At 34.3% G+C, this 20937-nt stretch overlaps 3 protein-coding genes and 1 long non-coding RNA gene across 4 annotated transcripts in view; all 4 read left to right on the forward strand.

The window, feature by feature from the left end:
- The window catches only part of LOC144853802 (uncharacterized), a 50881-nt gene that overhangs the window by 16642 nt on the left and 13302 nt on the right, over positions 1–20937 (forward strand). The window lies entirely within an intron of this gene.
- LOC144854178 (uncharacterized) lies at positions 2740–6946 on the forward strand. Its single transcript, XR_013614525.1, has 2 exons — positions 2740–2979; positions 6706–6946. It is a non-coding gene; the product is annotated as an uncharacterized LOC144854178 (long non-coding RNA).
- On the forward strand, positions 3002–5013 carry LOC144854176 (uncharacterized). The gene is made up of 4 exons (XM_078712075.1): positions 3002–3597; positions 3935–4033; positions 4172–4258; positions 4489–5013. The coding sequence occupies exons 1-4, from the start codon at positions 3324–3326 to the stop codon at positions 4818–4820; spliced, it is 792 nt and encodes a 263-aa protein (XP_078568201.1). The 5' UTR covers positions 3002–3323; the 3' UTR covers positions 4821–5013.
- Positions 11681–13620, forward strand: LOC144853436 (uncharacterized). Its single transcript, XM_078711133.1, has 3 exons — positions 11681–11886; positions 12277–12547; positions 12910–13620. The coding sequence occupies exons 1-3, from the start codon at positions 11681–11683 to the stop codon at positions 13618–13620; spliced, it is 1188 nt and encodes a 395-aa protein (XP_078567259.1).

Below are 20937 nucleotides of genomic sequence, written 5' to 3' on the forward strand. Positions count from 1 at the left end.
CTTTTATAAAGCGAATTTTTAGAGGCCGAACTCTATCACATCCGATACACATTAACAAGCATGTGAACAGGTAATGTATTAATTAAATGTATATATTATATTTATTATTTTTTGTTAAAATTAGTGGCCTAGCCTAAGGTAGTAGTAGGCCTAAGGCTAGGGTAATTATAATATAGTATATTATCAATTGACGGATTGTTGAAATAACCATAATTCTAGTACTTTTAAATTTATGTCCAAAGTTGCAATTCATAAAAAAGAAAAAAGTAAACAATATTATGAAAGACCCCACTCATTCGTTACATTACTGTTATAACTTAAATAGATCAGGTATTAGGCTACGACCTCCAAGAGCAAATCTTTGTAGAACTAGAAAATCCTTCGTTGTAAATAACATTCATATTTTTAATTCTAATGTAAGACGATAATGCAATTTTTAAATAGTTTTACATTTTTTAACAGTATTTTTAACTTTTATCTTGTATTTTTAATCTGTTATAATACTGCACGTTTTAAATTGTTGCTATATTGTTGTTTTAATCTACCAAGCAAAGTGAATTTCCATTTTTATGGACAAATAAAATTTCTTGAATCTTGAATCATACTGCAATTTATTGTTAAATCTAAATGCATTTTGTATGCATTTTCAAATGTTAATGCTTTTTTCTAGCAATTGGATCATTGTTTACACTGTGCCATCTTGTTTCGTTCTTTCCTCTTTTTCTTCCTTTGGTATTTCCCTTTAATTGCAGGATAGAGCGTTGAATTCTCAGTTTATTGTCGTTATATCCAAAATCGCGAATACCTGGGTTATCACACCGCCGTCCAAGCCCTCTTTGTCATCCAAAATACTCTTCAACAGGATCTTGGCAAAATTTGTTTGACAAAACAAACTTGGCTCCATTCTCAAGAAGAAACTGCACCAAACAAATTATTAGAGAAAACTGCTTATTTTGAGCCCCACATGTGTTTGCCAAGAAATAAACAATTTAAAAATTTTCAATTTTAAAGTTTCAATGACAGCTGGGTTAAAACCAGTTTTAGGTTTAATTGCATTGCTGTAATCTGTCAATTGCCGTCGGCTTGGTAATTCAATTGTATCAGTTCCTGTAAAGGTACCTCTAAGTTCAACATATGCAGAAGAAGATTTAGATGCAATTGCAAGACACCATCTTATGATCATAGGATGGTATCGTCTTCCATTTGAGCATCTTGTTTAATATTTTTGTTGCTGCTGCCAGAATAGCCTCATAAAGGGACTCATTTCGTCATGATACTTGGAAATTATTTCTAGTACATCATGGCTCAGATCAGATGTCACTTCAATGCTGTTTTTTAATTTCAGACTGTAGCGCATTAATTTTTTATTCTAATTGTCTACATTTCAGTCGATTGGCTTGCAAAGTTAGTTTTAAACGCTTTGATGAAGTGAGACTTACTGGAGCTTTAGGTTTAGCTGGCACAAAGTCTTTTGCATTATGCCTTCTCCTTAAATTCCACACAATAGTGTTTTGAGAAATTTGAAAAAAACATAATATTTTGTTGAATTATTTATTGTTGGTATTGTTTATGTGGTAGTTCGAGATCAGTCGGACACAATCATATGAAGGCAGCATTGATTTCCATCAGTATTTCATTTATTCACATTCATATTCACAGGCATTTATCACATAAACTACAACCAATCCGCCACAATCGGATTCACATTCATATTCACTGGCATTTATCACAAACTACAATCAGCCATCTCTTGGAAAAAAAACCCCTATAAATACAACAAACAAACATACATAATAATGATAATCCACATATGAACAATTGCTAACCATTGTTATATTCATTACGTTATCTTTAGTACAATACATACACATTGCATCAGTATTACATTATTATCAATTATATATAACAAGTGATAACCACATCTATACCTGGATTAAACGATGTTAATTTTGGAGTGTTGCATACCCATCTTTACTCAGCCTTCATTTCCATTAAGCCCAATCTATTAATAAACATGTAAAACCAGGTTCTTAACATAATACTATTCACAACTACATATGACCATAACATTGGTCGCCATATTGGAATCCGAACTCGCACACTGTATCGGCGAGTCATTCTACCATCAATTATAACTACATATATGAGCATAAATAACACATTTAATACAATACTACTATTCATTATCATGACTAAATACAACAATTGATTATATTAATCTATGATAAAGTATTACAACGTACCTAGAAACGAGTAACTGATAACTTAATTAGTACAGTAACTGCCTCTACTCAGCCACGATGGATATGCGCAACCTGTACCCATGTGCGGGCTGCTATATATACTCCGGTCTAAATTATTCTACTGCGCATGTCCGTCACCCCTGAATGATTACAGTATAGATCCCCCTATCGGTACTTCCGGTTTCCCACATTTATATGACAACTTAAGTATTCATATCTAAATGTAAAATGGTATAGTACACGATTATACATGCTTCAGTTGTGCCGCGGGCACGCAATTAATACGATGGATTTGGGCCCTTCTCATAATCATATTGAAAGAAAATAGTGGTTTATTGAGTTTGTATCATATTTTCTTAGTTTTAAATTAAAATAAACAGTATGCAGTGACTATTAATGAAAATACACACACAACATATTGGTACTTCAATCTGAGTAACTGTGTTTATTTAAATTCACTGTTTATTTACACATAGGGCGCGTTTATACAACACGCATATTCTACACGCCTACGAGAAGTGTGTTGTATAACAACAAAGAGATTCCGTGTAATGAGATTTTAATTGCAAAAAAGGCTACTTGGCTGAATCCTAAAATTTTGTGGATTCCCGGTCGCCGTTACCGTGTTGGAAGTGTCCTCAGGGTATATTTTGACCTCTCGTTAAAACAGGTTGTAATATCAATCATGTCATGCGACGTTGCTAACAAGATTGGGCCCATTTATTGCTGCTTCGCTGCCTGCCCAGAGTACAAACAAAAGATCAAACAGTGCGCATTCAGATAATCGTCGTCGGAACAGATTATATGTAACCAGTGGCGGTCTCATCAGTAGAATTTCTAGTTAATATTACGTAACAGATTATCTTCTACAAGCAAGTGAGAATAAAATGTTGCCATTTCTTCGCCATCTTTCACCCTGCTGCCTGCACCTTGTAGAGCCTAAAAATAACGATGACTTGGAACGACAGTGCCACACAGGCCCTAATAAGTATTTAGGGCCAACACAAGATACAAAGCGGATTTGACGGTACCCGTCGGAATAGTTCGGTGTATTCAGAGATAACAGAAAAACTAAAAGAAATGGGTTTTAAATTTACGTCAAAGCAGGTGATTAACAAATGTAAAAACCTACGGCGGCAGTACACATCGGCTAAAGACGAAAACAATAAGTCTGGGAATCCACCTACCGACTGGGTTTTTTTCCCAGAAATGGATGAAATTTTCGGAGATAGGCCAGTCAGTAAGCCTAAAGAAATCCGCGACACAATGGATGAAATGACTTTCATCGACCTGATGGACGACGCTAATTCTGTTAACACTGACACAACAGTTGGCAGTGAAGCATCAGCAGCAGGTATGCATTACCTACGTTACGTTATATTTTATATTATATAAGCTAGGGTTTTCAAAAAGAGGTGTCCTAACCAAACATACAATATATATTAGTAATATTTATTAGTCTGCCAAAAATAGATACCTACTAAGAAGTAGTTCATAAATTAATTTTAGGGATGCCAATTTTAGCTGTCAATCTATTCATTTTAATTATACAGACCTTAGGAATGAATAACAGCAGGGAGATCATATGCAAGCTCTTGGGATATTCAGCGATCATTCAAATGATAATTGTTTTTGTATTATTAAAAAACACAAGTACAAATATATACTATCCTTTAATGCTCTAAATTTAGATTTTGAAGACGTTGAAGAAAATGACAGCCTATTAGACCTTCTACAGGATGACCAAAATAAGCAACAACTTGATGTGGCCACGGAGGAATTTTTAGAAGGTAAGAGTAAAACATTTATATATGTTATAATGTTATGAATGATTATACTATTGATAATAAGTTGCATTTCTTCAACTTAATTTCTTCAAAGCTTGTATGAAAAATTAAAGGATTGTGCAAATCAATTGTTTTTTTAAGGTACTGCTGGTGCTTCAGGTGGTAATAAAAAGAGAAAGATGCCCGACACCACAGAGGGAAAGAGGCAGTCGCAAACTGTTCTGAAAAGTATGTATTATTTTTGTTAACATATGGTTTCAAGTTTTATGTGAAGCAATAAAAAGAGTGCACGATTGGATCTGGATTGTTGAGATTAAATTAGTTCTTATTCTTTACTGACAAAAAACATAAAAACAACCACAAAGTGGCGGGAATCACAAAGAGCCACTGTAACCCTCGTACCGCGTAGCACTTCAATGTAAAATTGTCAAATATATCTAAAAATGGGTAGTTTATAGGTAGAAAGAAAGCAAAAACAGAAGAAATGGTGGCAGGGTTCTCCAATTCGTTGATGAAAAAGAATTTGGAGAGATCAATCACGCCAACCAGTTGCAACTACAACAGAACATATGAAGACAGAAAACGAAAAGAAGAGGCTGAGGAAAAGCGGCGTGATGAGGAGAGAGCCCATGAAAGGCAGATGCAAATGCTATCAATGTTTGACCAAATGTTTGCTGGAAGACAGCAGCCAGCACAGCCTCTGCATCCAGCACCACCTGCTGAAGCTGGCCATTCAGGTTTCAGCCAACAACAATCGCATCCTGCAAGGCTTGGTTACTCTGGTCGATGACGTACCCTCTCTTCACATCCATCGACAACTACACGTCCACCCTCACCTCAAGAACATCAGCAGGGCACATCCCCCAATGCCTCCATCCATAAGCCTTGGTTGTAATCATCCTACACTGCTATTTACTTTTATTATTATGCTGTGGATTGTTGTTTTGTTTTGTGCATGTATTTATGTTATATTGATTTTTTGCACATTTACTTTTAGTTTACATACAACATTATTTCTATGCAAAATTCATTCCAGAGCTTTATTTATCAGTTTTCAGCTAAATTACATTTAATTACAGTATTTTTTAATGTGTTGAATATTGGATGCATGATCAAAACTGACCAGAACCTGTTATTGTGTACTACTGTATTTATATACAAACAGAAAATCAATAAACTAGATAGATTGTTATGCAAACATAGTTTTTACTAAATCACCTGTAATTTACATATTTACAGTATTTTTTATCCTGTTGAATATTGGATGCATGTTCAAAACTGACTTGAACCTGTTATAGTGTACTACTGTATTTATATTTATATACAATAAACTAGATAGATTGTTATGCAAACATTTGTACCAATGCCGCTCTTATGTCATTTGCTGAAACACCGCCTTGTGGATTAACTTGGTTCAGGTTGTGTAAAATGCAGCAAGCCATCACCATGCATCCCACATTTTTAAGAGCACTGTCATTACGCTTCATTAATATTCTCCATCTCCCCTTCAACATGCCAAACGCCCTTTCAACGACCATCCTAGCTTTTGATAGTCTGTAATTAAAAACCGTCTGTTCCCTTGTTATATTTTCGGTCACAGGGAAACCTTTCATCAACCATTTCATCAGAGGATATGCAGGGTCACCAAGAATCATTATCGGCACATGTACTCCATTTATGACTACTGTTCTCTATAATGAAGAAAAGCATAGATTTATTTAAATCAAATGCAAATTGTCTAATCTACCTTAAATCACAAATTCAACTGCTCTACGTTATTAGTAAAAAACATATATTGTATAGTCAATCGTTCAATATTACGTTTTTAAGTACTGTACTAACCCTCGGAAACAGTTGGCCGTCTACTCCTTTTTCATACAATGCAAAATTACTGAGAATGCGAGCATCATGAACTTTACCGGGCCAACCAACATAGAGGTCTGTAAATCTGAAGAACAAAGAAAAGCTATCTAATATTAATAACAAATTGAAGTTTCATTTTTTCTTTGTTAACCTATTAATTTAGGGCAAGAATAATTTTTTTAAATATTGTTACCTCAAATTGTGATCGGCTACAGCTTGTAACACTATCGAGTGCCAACCTTTACGATTGTAGTAATCTGCAGCAAATTCATTAGGGGATATTATCGGGATATGGGAACCATCAATAGCCCCGGCACATTGCGGAAGACCATGCTTCTGTTGAAAGCTGTTGATGGTTTGATCTGTTGGCCAAACGATATACTCTGCTCGGAGAACTTGCACAATAGCCCTACAAACTTGGTGCACAACCACACATGCACTACACCTTGCTACACCAAACAAATTTGCAATTGTTCGTAAATCACAACAGGTTGCAAGTCTATATATGGTTATCGCCACACATTTTTTGTAGACATATTACGCCCAAACTTATTTGGTTTTCTACGAATTATTGGTTCTAGGCGGTCACATAGGTAATTAAAAGTTGGTTTTGTCATTCTGAAATGTTCCCTCCATTGATTATTATTATTGAAATGTTGGAGAACATCAATACGCCACCAACAATCACTTCTAAAGATGTGCCCCATTCGGCGAAATCTTGGTGCTTGGACATACTCCTCTATTATCAAACGAAATGTTATTAAAGCCATATACATCAGTTGTTGATGTGCTACCACAATGTCATCATTTAGGCCAGCAATCATCCTCCTACCACGTCTTACGCCTAGCCTAGTGGGGCCAACTCGTAGTAGTAGTAGTAGGCCTCTATCGTTTCCCACTCCAAACAGAATAAAAAATAACATCGCAAAAATGGCATCTTCTTCCATAGTGTATAGATGAAACAATGAAACCCTTAAAATAACTTTATTAATTTAAATGAACCGAGAACAAAATAAACAACAATACAAACGTGAACGAATACAATAATGAAAATGGTAAAAACTGCGCGAATACATCGGACAGCGAGGAGGCGACGATGATTGTTGACAACCCAGCCAATTCAAGCGAACGATTTGACCAAATTATCCTATTAAATTAAAGCCGTGTTCAAATTTAGGGTGTTGTATAAACACGACCTATAACTACATGCTCTAAAACAATTTTAGTTTATAAAAACAATAACATCCAACTACAATTGGCATTATTAATGCAAGTCTGCTTAGTATAAGCATGGAACTATATGTTGTAACAGTACTTATTTTACCTAATAAAAAAACAACACATACATTTATTATACCACTTCAATACATTCTATAAACCTAATTTAAAAAAACAATCATAGAAACCAAATACAGTACTTTAAAATTATGATTCATGTTTGTTTAGGATTTGATTAGCAAACATTTAATTAATTAATTATACATGGAGTAACAGTAGTAGAGTAATTTACATGACACCTAGCTGGAAAAGCCAGATTTGTTTTTAATGTAATGATTACATATACTATACATAAATTACGTTATTACTTTATTTTTTAAAATATAAAAACATTTCACATTTATTAAACCAGTTAGTAACAGAAAGGCCATTTAAAAATATCAAATAAACGATTTCATGCTTTTAGGGATTTATTTAAATGTAATCAACAGATTACAAAAACAGAATGAAAAAAAAAACACCATGGGTGCATAGTTTCTTTAATTGTATTTATGACAACCGTACACTATCTTAAAACATGATAAAAACAGAATTGAAATTACATGCAATTAAAACAATTTTTATTCATAAATTAAACAAAAATTAATGTATTTGAATACTTGACCTAAACAATGCCACAGTTAGTAGTACTGTAGTTTACAATAATGTTAAAGAAACCTGTACCTATAATTGACAAATCTTTTATATTTGATAATTTAATTTCCTTATTTACCATTATACAGTATTATAGATATAACCACACCTTGCATACAGCAGGCTTATCACTCATTTATAAATCTAATACTTTTGTATAGGCTGGTTCTTTATTTACTTTATCTCTTTCTTTTTTAATATTTTTTTCTTTCCACCTTGTTGCCCACTCAATTTTGTTTTTAAATTTTGAATTTGGCGACAATGTTTTGTATTTCTTGAAAAAATGTTTAACTAATTGACTGGTTTTGAAAAAAACCAACCAGTGGTGCTGAAATAACAAGCTCTTTTAGTCTGTCTACATCTATTTTCCATCCAGAAAAAGTTCTTGATTGCAAAAGGATGGCATTAAATTCATTTTTATAAATCTTTTTTCGGATTCTTTCTTTGCGTTGACTGGGAATATGATTTGGTAGCTTTTTACGAAGAGCTTCCGTAAGTCGAGTTCCCGATAGATTTTCTTCGAAATGAATCAGATCTTCTACAGATATTGAGGGACTAGTTAATTCTTCTAAAAGATTCCTAGTATTTTTATTTTTGTTTGTGGATGATTTAACATTTGACAAAATTGTGACAACATCATCCTTATTGATGAAGTGATTCTTTTTAGATGTTGGTTTAATTAATTTGGTGACTACATCTATTATTTCATTGTGTTTTGCTTTTTTACAAACATTTTCTAGATTTTCTTTCATAGATTTTTTTCGTTTACGAGAAGACTTTTTGTTAATTACAGGACTTTTGGCTTCCTTTTGATTTGGTTGTAACACAGAATCAGGTAAATTAATTTTGTCTAAATCTTTCTTTAGATCAGCAAAGTCATCTTTCCACCAACAACTTCCTGGACTATCTAGTATTGTTAGTAACTAATATAGAGTCTTATTTTCTTGCTTTCATTGAGAATGAAATTTTCATCAACAGACATTTCACATTTTTTTACATACCCTTCTTTTTGCAGGTGTTTTTTCAGGCCTGCAACATTTAATATGTCAAGAAATAATTTGTCTCCAACCAATTTATATGGGATTTGAACAGATTTTATCATTATATTCTCACAATGTGGTGTATTATTTAAAGAACTTTCCTGTGAATTTGTTGTTCCGCGATTGATATGACATGGTCTGTCATCTATAAAGCTATCACATGATTTTTGTGATAAATTCTTAGTATAATTCATGGAACATTTCTCTGAATTTATTGATACATTGTTTGAACTATGTGGCGTATCGTATATGGAACTTTCCTGTGAATTTCTTGTTGCACGGTTGGTACGATTTGATGTATTATCTTTAGAGCTTTCCTGTGAATCTGTCGATGTGTTAATAGTATGATGTGATGTTTCATATTTTTTTGAGTTCTCCTTCAAGTTTTTGGTTACATGAATTGAATGATGCCGTTTACGATACGTTGTTTTGTGCAGATATGTACTTGATTTGGGCGTGCTTGTCTTAGGGCCTATAGGTTTATTACAAGAAACAACTTCAGCCCAAGTTTTCTTTGTTTCTGGGATTGGACTTAAATTTATTTGTACTTGGGCATTATATAGGTTTTCACAAACAAAAACGAGAAAGCCAAGACATGTTGTATTGTAGTTGTTTGTAGCAAATCTATTTTGTGTTACAGCGCCAGTAAATGTGTTGTAGACCGTTAATGGTCTATTATGGTATGACGCAAGATCATCTAAAATTACAAACCCACCGTTGTATCTGACAATTGTAAAAAAATGTTTTGGTCGCATCATAATAGCTCTATTTAGAATGCTAATATTTTCATGTATTAGCAAAGGTGGCCTTTGTAGATTTTTACCATCTGTAAGGGGCACTTCAAGACAAAGAAAATATGGTAAATGTACTATGGGATTTGCACCTGGACTACACGAGGCAGAACATTTTTTTTTTAAATTCTGGAAAAAATTTCTATTCCATTTTCGATACCCATTCCTACATGTCCATTCGCTACCAAGTTACTTTCTTACGACGAAATTAATTGATTGGCAGATGTGAATTGTTTACAATTATTGCAGATAAGTAGTGTAGCGGTTTGTGTATTCATTGCTAATGTTACTGCATTTAAACCAGTCATTATTTGGTCCTCACCTCTACCCCTTGGGCGATAAGCATTGCCTAAAGTTTTAATAGACACTGCAATTAAATGGTCACAAGAAATTGAGAATTTAATATTTGTTGTAAACAACAAAAGTGATCCAGTTTTCATCGCATCCCATTTTTCACCCAATAAATGGTCAATATTACCAAGGTTGCCTGCCAATAAACTTGTTTGTTTAAAAAAAACTGATACCTAACAAATTTTCATCGGTATCCATACTAAATATACCTATATTGCATACCTTTTGATGTGATTTTGACTTCAATCCAGCACTTTACTTCTTTTCTTATTAAACAAGCTATCTGCTGCTTCCGTACGTACAAGCGAACATCAAAATCTGATCTGCATGCCTCAGATATACTACGAAGCCCACTTTCCTTGATTTGCCTTAAATGTTTAACTTCTGTACTTGGTAATTTGAAAGTAGTTGGTTTCAACAGATCAATCGGAGCCAATATGCGTATCTTTTTATTGAGATTTTCAGTACACACAATTCCTTCAACCTCAGGTCCATCATTAGTTAGATAAATGTTAGAAATGGCAACATTTAAGTTCATGTCAGTAACTGATGCTTGATCACCACAGGTTAAAAGTGATCCTGTTGAGCACATACCTAAGAATACTTTAGTTTTCTTTTCTAAATCTGAAAAATAAAAATTTGTTAAACTTTATTTGGGTGAAACACCAATGAAAAATTATGTAACGTTTTGTTGCATATTTATTATAGTTTTTTTTTTTTTTGTCTTGTGTGAGTTCTTCTCACGTTTATTTAAATTCTCATTGATGAATATATTATACATATAAATACATTTGTGATAATTAAAAGTAAGTGTTTAAAGTAGTTAAAATACAGGTATATTTACATAATAAGATGCCAGAATTCAGTATTAACCATATTTTTCTCATTTAAAATTTTAGATACGATGTTAATTAAAATGTAGAAAAAAAAAATGGCGGTAAAATACATGATTAAAATTTTCTTGTGGTGGTGATTATTATTCAAAGTGATGTTTTATTGGAGAGGCGTTTATTCAAATAAATATCATCCTAATAAGTATTAATACATTATTTAATTTAAACATCTTTTGAAACTAACTGCCGTGACAGAGTGGGCCATTTCGGCCCAAGAAAGAAGACATTACGGCTTGCAACATGGGCACACATCTCGGTCCTAACAGGACACAGATAGCCTACAGTTATTCCTGCCAGCTATCGGGATTTCACTCGATTAATGTCTTATCATCAAATCTCCCTATGTAATTTTATAATACTATTCCCCACAATATATTCCGATTCTTTATGGCGTATATTTAATTTGATCTTTATTAATTTGCAGTATAATATTTATTTTTTAACTACTGTACCTTTCACACACGCGGTCCGTTCCTAAAATAAACAAAAAACTAAAATGGCTATAGTTGGGTTCATATCGAACTTAGGGCGAGATAAGTACTGATCTAGTTAAATTTTACGAGAGCGGTAATTCGATTAAATTCATTAAATTGCGTTCGACGGCTCATGTTAGGGCGAGATAACTTAAGCATCACGTGCTCGCGACCCCGCCGACACAAACAGGAAGTACAGTTTTCCTTGTGTATTTCCGCACGCTACCACCGTCTTCTTCTTTCTTTTTCGAGTACTGCTTAACGATCCGTCGACACAATGCTTCCTCAATTATTATTATTATCGGGGTTTTTACCTATATTTTTACAAATGGTTAATGACGACACTGAACTAGATGAAAGTACTGCTTTGCTGCTGTTTGCGTTAGTTGAGTTCGTTTCTAGCTGCATGGAATCCCAGCGAATGATGCGACAACAACGACGGCTCAGATACCTACGATATGCCGAGGAACAGCGCGAACTTGGGGAGATCATGTTTCTTTTACATACAAGCCTAGATGTAACAACGGTTAGAAGGCAACTTTAGCGAAAGAAAAAAAGTGTGCATTGGTGGCAAACAATAGTACCTTTGTATTCTGATCAAGATTTTATCAACAATTTCAGGTAGGCCTAATAAAGCTATGACAAGTATTACTATTGATGTCTCTGTCTGCCTACAGTTACACTAACCGGATTAGGTAGGAGTACTAGGCCTACTACTACCTAGGCTAGGCCTACTCTCTCTAGGCCCTAGTTTATATTAACTAGCTAGGCCAACACTACGCCTACCTAAATAGGAGTGGGAGAGAATAATTTGAATTCAGTTAAATTAAGTAAGGGTTTAAAAGAAAGAAACGCACTGAAACATTTCATTCAACTGAATAATTATTAATAATAATTATATGAAATATAACTTTGCGTTTACAGGTTAAACAAGGAAACCTTCAAGTATGTCGTTGAGGAACTAAGGCCATATATTGAGAAATCTAGTAACAACAATGGTCCCACATTCTCTGCAGAATGGAGAGTTGCCATGACACTTTACAGATTATCATCGGGTATACCGTTCAATCAAACTGCTAACCAATTTGGATGTGCCAAATCAACCGCTTGTACAGTATATCACGAAGTATGTGAAGCAATTGAAAGTGTTTTAATGCCAAAATTTATAGTTTTTCCAACTGGACAAGAACTTCAGGTAATTTACAGAGGAAGAACATATTATTAATTAAGACTATAATTTTTTTTTAGCAAAAAGCTGTTTTTCATGGATTATTTTGTCTACAATAAATTTGTTTTTATGAACGGATTTCATTCTAATGTAAATTTAGGTACTTGATTGAGATTTATTAGAGTTCAATGTCCATTCCATTTTTTTTTTTAACCACTAATTGTAACATGCTTTGCTATTGAAAATAAACAAAATAAGTAAAGAAAATGAATTTCATTTTATTTAAGTGTTTTAGTTATTTATACCATTTTAAAACATGCAATAACATAATATGATTATTGATTGTTTTCACTGTACATATTATTGGGGTTTTTTTCTTTGCTTTTCAGAAAAACATAGAGAAATTTAAAATGAAAGGAGGTTTCCCCCAGGTTGTTGGTGCAATCGATGGGACACACATTGCTATAATTGCACCACGAGAACAGGCGCAAGATTATTACAACCGCAAAGAATACTACAGCATTGTTCTTCAGGGTGTTGTTGATGCCAATGGCCTATTTATTGACACCTTTTGCGGCATGCCCGGTAGCGTGAATGATGCAAGAGTATTCAGCATTTCAAATTTTGGCGAATCATTGAAGACCGGTAACCTCTTTCAACCAAATATTGAAGAGGATGTTAACGGTGTACAAGTTCCACCATTAATTTTAGGGGATGGGGCATACCCATTATTAAATAATTTAATGCGGCCTTTTCCGAATCGTTTAAACAAACAAAGGGAACAGTCTCGTTTTAATTATAAACTTTCTCAATGTAGGGTGGTTGTTGAACATGCATTTGGGCGTTTAAAGGGTCGATGGCGAATACTATTAAAAAGGAACGAGCATGAGACGCAAAAACTTCGTCCAGTTGTACAAGCCTGCTGTACACTTCACAATATTTGTACAAGCAATGGAGTTCCCTACCAACATGCTTGGACAGATGACGAGGTGAATGCCAGTTTGTCCTGCCAACCTGCTAGGGTCAACCAAATTGTGGAAGGTCCAAGAGCAGAGCAAATCCGAAGTGCTATCATTGCCGAATTAATGAAAGTTGATTAATATTTTGGGTATCATACACTAGCAAATAAATTTTTGTTATTTATAGAAAATCTGTTTGTTTTTTTGCGTTTTTTTTAAACATGGTATGTAGCAAACTACTATTTATACTGGAAAACAGCCGTCTTAATTCTTCTTAGACTTGCAAAACAAACACCAGTAGATGTATATATCCAACAATTTTCAATTCCAGAACTGAATTAATCACAAGTTAAATAGATATAAAACTTTATTGAATAAAAAACATGCACTAAATAAATACAGTATTAACACACAAATACAATACAAAAATATTGCTGAGCTATTATTTTTGGTTTAAGTATGAAAAAAACACAGCACAGAAGATATTGCTCTATCGGTTTGAGTTGATATATTTGTACATTTTGTATTAGTAAAAAAAAGGTTAGTTTCTATATGGTAGTATTTATTTACAACATGTAGTTAACGATCAAACACTATTTTATGTACAAAGTTAAAGTTTAGAATTGATGCCACTGTTGACTTTCCTTGTATTGTTGAAATCTAGGATCAGACTGACCAAACTTCTGTTGATTTTGCATTGGCTGATTTTGCATTGGCTGATGTTGCATTGGCTGATTTTGCATCGGCTGATTTTGCATCGGCTGATTTTGCATCGGCTGATGTTGCATCGGCTGATGTTGCACCGGCTGATGTTGCATCGGTTGATGTTGCATGGGCTGATGTTGTATTGCTTGACTAAACAATGCCAAAAATTGCTTTTGGAAATTTTCGTTTTGTTTGCGCTCTTCCTTTCGATCTTCTCTTTGTTTTTCGATAGCCGACACCACTTTGTCTATCTTCTTGTCCATATTTTCTTGCACTTGTTTCATTTCCACTTCTTGCCTTTCATCTATTGTCTTCCACCTCTTAAAGTTGTACTCTTGAAGCTCTTTCAAATTTTTTGTCACTGCATCAACAGTCCTGTCTTTTTTGCTTCTTGATTTTGATGTATCATCATCATCTACAATATAAACAATAACATTAGCTAATTATTATTATGAATAATTAATATTCAAATGGTTTTGTCATGGATTACATTTCATTTTTAAAATTTATTGAAGCACACATGGCAAGACTTACTTGAAGGTCTACGTCGTCTGGTTGTTTGAGCAGTCGGCCTTTCCCGATGTGATAAAGGGGTCTCGACAGGAAGTTGTGCGGGAGGGCTGGGACTTAAAGATGATGCAGTTGATGAAGCTGCCGACTTAGGAGTTGCTGTGTTAAAACAAAAGTTTGATTTGCCATGAAAATTATACTATGATTTATAACAGTATGTTGCATGAGCTTGCCAGAAGCAATTTCGCTAAAAATCATGAATTCAATAAATAAAATGTAACTTACAAATTGGCCGAAATTGTCGCACTGACTGCTTTGCCTCAGATGCTAAATCAGTTGAAGTGGCAGTGCTGCTTGTTGAAGCCACATCTGACAGCAGTTTTCTTGTAGCAGTCAGTTCGCAGTCGTCATATTCATCCTCCCATCCTATGGAAGATTTAATTTTATCAAATATTAAAAATTATCACTAGTAAATCATGATTATTCAGCTGAAATATCATTTAATATATGAATTCTTATTTTCACAATGTTTCATTATTATTTGCATTTCTCTTTATACAAAGAGAAAAAAGTTAAAATTTACCCCATATTTTTCTTTTCTTAGGTGGTACTTGAAATGAGTTACAAAATACATTCTCCAACTCATCGTCATCACAATCATCTTGCCACAGAGCTACTAAAATAAGAATTAAATAGATTTAATATAACACCATTTTTTTAACAACTTACAAATTGCATTTGTAATACTGTATATATCTTTTGAAAACTTACTTTCAGCTTTTTCTACACAGTTCTTGCATGTTACTGCTGAGCCGAATCCTTCCTCTGAGCCTTGTTCTCCAAGGCATGGCTCTATAACATGTGTGGGTTTGTGGCATACCTTGCAAGTATGACTCCCACACTCATTTTTGCACACCACACAAATTGGAAAACCTATTAAATTAAACAAAGAAAAATATATACTGTGTATATTATATAGGCCTACCTATTTGATATTTAGGGCTGCAAATAATAACGAGGGTTACATATATATATACAAAATCAATAATATTATCAATCAAATATACATAAAGTAAATAACAAAATTAGTTATAAAGGAAAATTGTGTTTTTTAGTATAGTATCATTGTTAATAATTATTGAAAGATAAGTACGTTAGGCCTAGAGTGTAGTAGTTAGCATAGTATAAATAGAAATTTACCTTCATCTTCATCAGGTCTGAACCTATCTGAACTACTACTTGTAGGTCTATTCCTAGAGGTGCTGCTAGTAGTAGACGCCGAGGACCGTGAACGTGGTGGTACGGAAGACTGGCCCAACATTCCAGGAGGCGGATTTACTGAATGTTTTCCTCCGAGAATTTCGTTTAGTGAGTGGTAATGAGGGCACGCAGACTTGGGATCGTCCCTTGCCACATTGCTTGCCCCCTTCCCCGTACCTCTGATAAAAATATCCCGGACAGATTTATGCTCTGACCGGAGATTCTTCAATTTTGTAATTACAATCGCCGCAGTAACATCATGGCCTAAGTCCCGCATCCGTTCGGCCATTTTCTCGTAGACGGCCGCCTTTTGTCGGAACAGCTTGTCCTCGGTTTTTTCATTGAAATCTGGCTCTCTCCAGATATCTATGAGGTCCAACTCTTGCGTGTACGTCCAGCAAAATCTCTTTTTTGTCTTCGCTTTTACTTTTTCGGACATGATGAATGCAGTACGTAATAGAAATAAGTTTAAAATAATACAGTAGTAATAATATGACAGATCGTCGCTCTCGGTTAACATGTGGTTCAGAAATAAAGCGCTAATTATTTTGTTGATGTTTATATGTCAAAGGTGAAATTTGCTTTAATCTGATTGGTGTATTGGTGACCTCCAATTCAGAATGCCCCATGCTGTGTTAATTACCTTAATCGTTTTCTAGCTTTACCAGTGGATTTACTATTCCGTCGAGGAGATGGCCTTGACTGGCCGTTGTCGAGGAAATTCCTTCATCTCGCCCTAATAATTCGTTCACATCGAAGTTATGGCGACATCATCTCGTTAATCTAGTAAATTTATCTCGCCCTAAGTTCGATATGAACGGGCCTTATGACTAATGGCCAACTTAAGCTCCAGTCCTATCTGATTTTTTTTTTTTAGTCTTTGAAAGAGACACTGTATTGATTGATGGAAAGTGCCTGTTTCCAGTCACCTTTAGGGTCAAATCTATTATTTTAACTGCTCCCTTATGTATAAAAGAGAGAAAATAGTTGAAACCAAGTTGCTGCAAGGTACTTGAACTTATCATAAACCCGGAAATAACTTGACCGCCAAGAATTGAAATTGAGTAGAAAATCTACTGTTGAAATCATAAATGTTGTTAAAAAACTCTTTATAATATCTTGCTAAGTTAGAAATATGGAAAAATAGCGTCGAACTGCACATTAATGTTATCAAATCTACGTTTCGCGGTACATCTGAGATAGATAAGGTAGGTATCCAAGGCGGAGATTTGTACCGAAGTTTTTGCATTGTGCTCGCCTATGTCAGAATTAACCATAATTTATATATAGATGTATGACAGTCAATATCTATTCTTCAAGCATCAAACTAATCAGTCAGTTACGTTTTTCAATTAATAATTAAATATTTAGTAACTTGTTTTTGAGTGGAATTATTTTGGTTTCCTTTTAAAAACTGATGTAAAATTGCTTACCTTTTTCATTAGAACAATCCACATGTACCTCTTCATTTGCAGAGTTATTAGAATGTGCTGTAAATAAAAATAAAATAAATTAAAATGAGCTCAATTGCTAAACATACTGATCCACCCACTGCAAAGCCTATACAAATACAGTATGTTTAAGAACATTAGTATAGGCTTTAATAAACATCAACTAAAAAAAAGATGGTGTACGAGGATACATCTATTGGTTACTGTAGCTACCAGGTAAAGCCAAGGAATGTACGAGAAATCAAAATGCAAGAAAAAACTAATTACAGGTTGGTAAAATTAAAAATATAATGACAAGGATCAAACTAAAAATGCAGAACAATGTAAATTTTAATTATAATTAAGGTATACAAAATAATTTTGACTTACAAGTAGCACAAAACGATCGCTTTTTCTCTGTTCTTTTTCTTTTTTTCCCATGGTCTTTCTTTCTTGATGGCTCTAAATCATTTTCTGCATGGCTTTCTATAAGTATAATAAGTATATTTGTTTAAAAAGTGTACCTTTACTTAAAAATAGAAACTATGGAGTCAAGGTAGGATGAATAATAATTAAGGTAGGTTTATTTTTATTTTTTTTATGATGAACAAGAAAAACAAAAAATTGTAACAGTTTGGAATAAGTAGCATGTTACAATAAAGTATGCAGGCTTTTATACATCACTGGTAGCAATTATTTTCACGCTTATTAGTAACATTATACAATGCTACGCGCGCTAGCCGTTCGCCGAGTCGCCGTAGGCGACTGAAGGTCTCATTTGGCGAAAAGAAATTTGGCATCATTCGCCAAAATGGCGAAAGCAAATTATCATACATTTTTAAGGCCTAGAGCTAGTTAAGTCCACCCCACAGTACACAATAAAGTACAAATATCTTGTCACCAAAAGCACCGTATATTGTAATAAAATACCCTAGCCTACTATTACTTAGGCTTACCTACCCTAACTAGTAGGTCGCTAAAAATAGTCGGAACGTGCAACGGCGAGAGAGTCGCCATATTTGTTGTTATTGTAAGACGCCCTCAATTGGTAATAATTATGGCGCTAGTTCCGTTTCGCACCTGTCGTGTATTTTGTCTTCAAATTTGTTAAATAGCTTTATCGTGAATATTACACCTTAGAATAAGGCCTCATAAGTACTTTTATGAAGGAGAATCACAAAAAAATAACAAATAAATCCTTTAAATTGATGATTTTACAGATGTTCGCACACCGTTCAAAAAATCCCCGTTGAATTGGCAGCATATTTTTGTTTCTATGGAGCGCCAAAAGAGCATTAAGAACAGAGGACTGAAGTCAGTCTTTGAAACTCGATATCACGCATTTATTTTTTAAAAAAGACATTTTTATATATTTTGTCAACGTCAATAAAATATTACTACCAATGATACTGTAGTGTTTTCGTAAGACTTACTATATACTTCATGAATACATATTTTAGTATTACAGTACAATCGAACAAACAAGTAATATGATACGATATGTGCCGATATTTCATTGATTTTATTGCCATAAAAACAAATATTGGCAAACTTCAGTTTAATATCAATTTATAAAATAATGTTAAAAAAACGATTTTCAATAATATGCGTCGTATATCAAGTGTACAAATTGCTACAATAGACACGTGAATTGATGTTGAAAAATAAAACCAAATACCATATATATCATTAACTTAATAATCAAAACACTTTTTAAATTGTCATCATAAATACTAAATAAAATAAATCAATCAATACATAATCTTTCAGTAAACATGGGATGCCCAAACGTTTACATGGCAGTGATTTAGATTCTGGAACAAAAAAATAAGCTACAGTAATTATTAAAACTATATAATACTGTTATAATTTTTAAGAAACAATGCATAATAAAAAATATTCGTACTGTACCATGCTTTAACAACAAATACAGTGAGGCTCATTTTCTATCTTACAATGGATTCAGTTCAGTAGCATGTGGCTACAAAGAATTCACCGAGATAATCACCAACCATTTCTCTATTTGTTGGTCCATGCATCGCTTTCATTTTGCTTTTCGCACGTTGCCACATCGCTTCAACCTGCGTCTGTGGGTCCACAAAGTTCAACGTGTGGTTCACCGTACCGTGACCGAAGCCTAGGTTCTGTATCTGGTTATACGCTTCCCACATATCTGACCATATTAGTGATCCTGGTCTAATCCAGTCGTGAATGATTGGCATCAACGTCACAGCGTCTCTGCGCTCAACTGGTATCAGTAACCCCTGCCTAATATCAGGTTGGTAGGCACCAAAAATCCATTGTTGTGGAATGACACGCCCTGCATGGTTTTTTCGTTTAGCGAAAAGCGATTCGTCAATCTCGACGATAACTCCTGGACCACCTAGCTGCTGTGGATTGTTGGTGAAATATGTCACAGCGACATCTCTACAGAACTGGTTCCAGTCAACAACTGTCTTCTGAGAACCGATCTCAAGTTCTCTACGCACCATTTCGTACGACGGTCCTCTGCTCCTTTGCTCCTTCCGCAATTTGCCGCCCACACATACGTTAATCCAATAAGTTGCCACAGTTCCAAATGACTTTTTTCGAAAAAACTGCCTTTTCTTATATTGATTGTTTTGCGACATCTTTGAATGGGGCATCGCCATGTTACCCCATCTATGGATCTTGCGTAAACACTCTCTCTGCACTCAATATTGCAATCGGGAAATTGCATAGTACTGGCCAACATACCATACCTCCGGCACCAATCAATAAGACCTTCTCTGTTTTTTCTATTTGTACTAAAGTTGTTGATTCAAATTCAACTCGCTCCGGCAGATGCTGAGGTAGTGCTTGAGCCATGTTGAACGATTAACGCATTTATCATTTATGTTTCTTATTTTTTGCACGATACTGGTCACCGATTATCATCAAGTGATTTAATTGGTTAGTTTCCGAAATATTTGATTTCTGCGTCTTTTCCTCAAACTATACCGCAGTTCCGTTTCCATGAAATAAAAACTCAAGAAAATGTGCCGCTATCTGGCTAAAGTGTTTTGATAAAATACTGCACTTTTTTGTACAGATATGCCGCATTTTGTAGTTGCGGATGATATTGCGCGAAAAGGTAATGCATATTGATTGGTTCAGACTCTTTTTGCACAATGCAGTGATTTGATAATAGGTTTTCTGCGTCTTTTTCTCAAACTATACCGCAGTTCCGTTCCCATGGAATAAAACTCAAAAAAATGTGCCGCTATCTGGCTAAAGTGCTTTGATGAAATACTGCACTTTTTGTGTACAGATATGCCGCATTTTTGTTGTGGATAATATTACACGCAAAGGTAATGCATGTTGATTGGTTCAAACTCTTTTTGCATAATACAGTGATTTGATAATAGGTTTTCTGCGTCTTTTTCTCAAAGTATACCGCAGTTCCGTTCCTATGAAATAAAACTCAAGAAAATGTGCCGCTATCTGGCTAAAGTGCTTTGATAAACTTACCGCACTTTTTTTGTATACAAATATGCCGCATTTGTGTAGTTGCGGATGATATTATGCGCTTTGT

Source organism: Antedon bifida, chromosome 10 (assembly GCF_963402885.1).
Source record: "Antedon bifida chromosome 10, ecAntBifi1.1, whole genome shotgun sequence".
Lineage (NCBI taxonomy): Eukaryota > Metazoa > Echinodermata > Crinoidea > Comatulida > Antedonidae > Antedon > Antedon bifida.

Coding starts and splice junctions, on each gene's coding strand:
- LOC144854176 (XM_078712075.1), top strand. CDS start 3,324: ATGGGTTTTAAATTTACGTCAAAGCAGGTGATTAACAAATGTAAAAAC. Junction 4,034..4,171: donor CACGGAGGAATTTTTAGAAG/GTAAGAGTAAAA, acceptor TGTTTTTTTAAG/GTACTGCTGGTGCTTCAGGT. Junction 4,259..4,488: donor GTCGCAAACTGTTCTGAAAA/GTATGTATTATT, acceptor GGTAGTTTATAG/GTAGAAAGAAAGCAAAAACA.
- LOC144853436 (XM_078711133.1), top strand. CDS start 11,681: ATGGTTAATGACGACACTGAACTAGATGAAAGTACTGCTTTGCTGCTG. Junction 11,887..12,276: donor GATGTAACAACGGTTAGAAG/GCAACTTTAGCG, acceptor TTGCGTTTACAG/GTTAAACAAGGAAACCTTCA. Junction 12,548..12,909: donor CAACTGGACAAGAACTTCAG/GTAATTTACAGA, acceptor TTTGCTTTTCAG/AAAAACATAGAGAAATTTAA.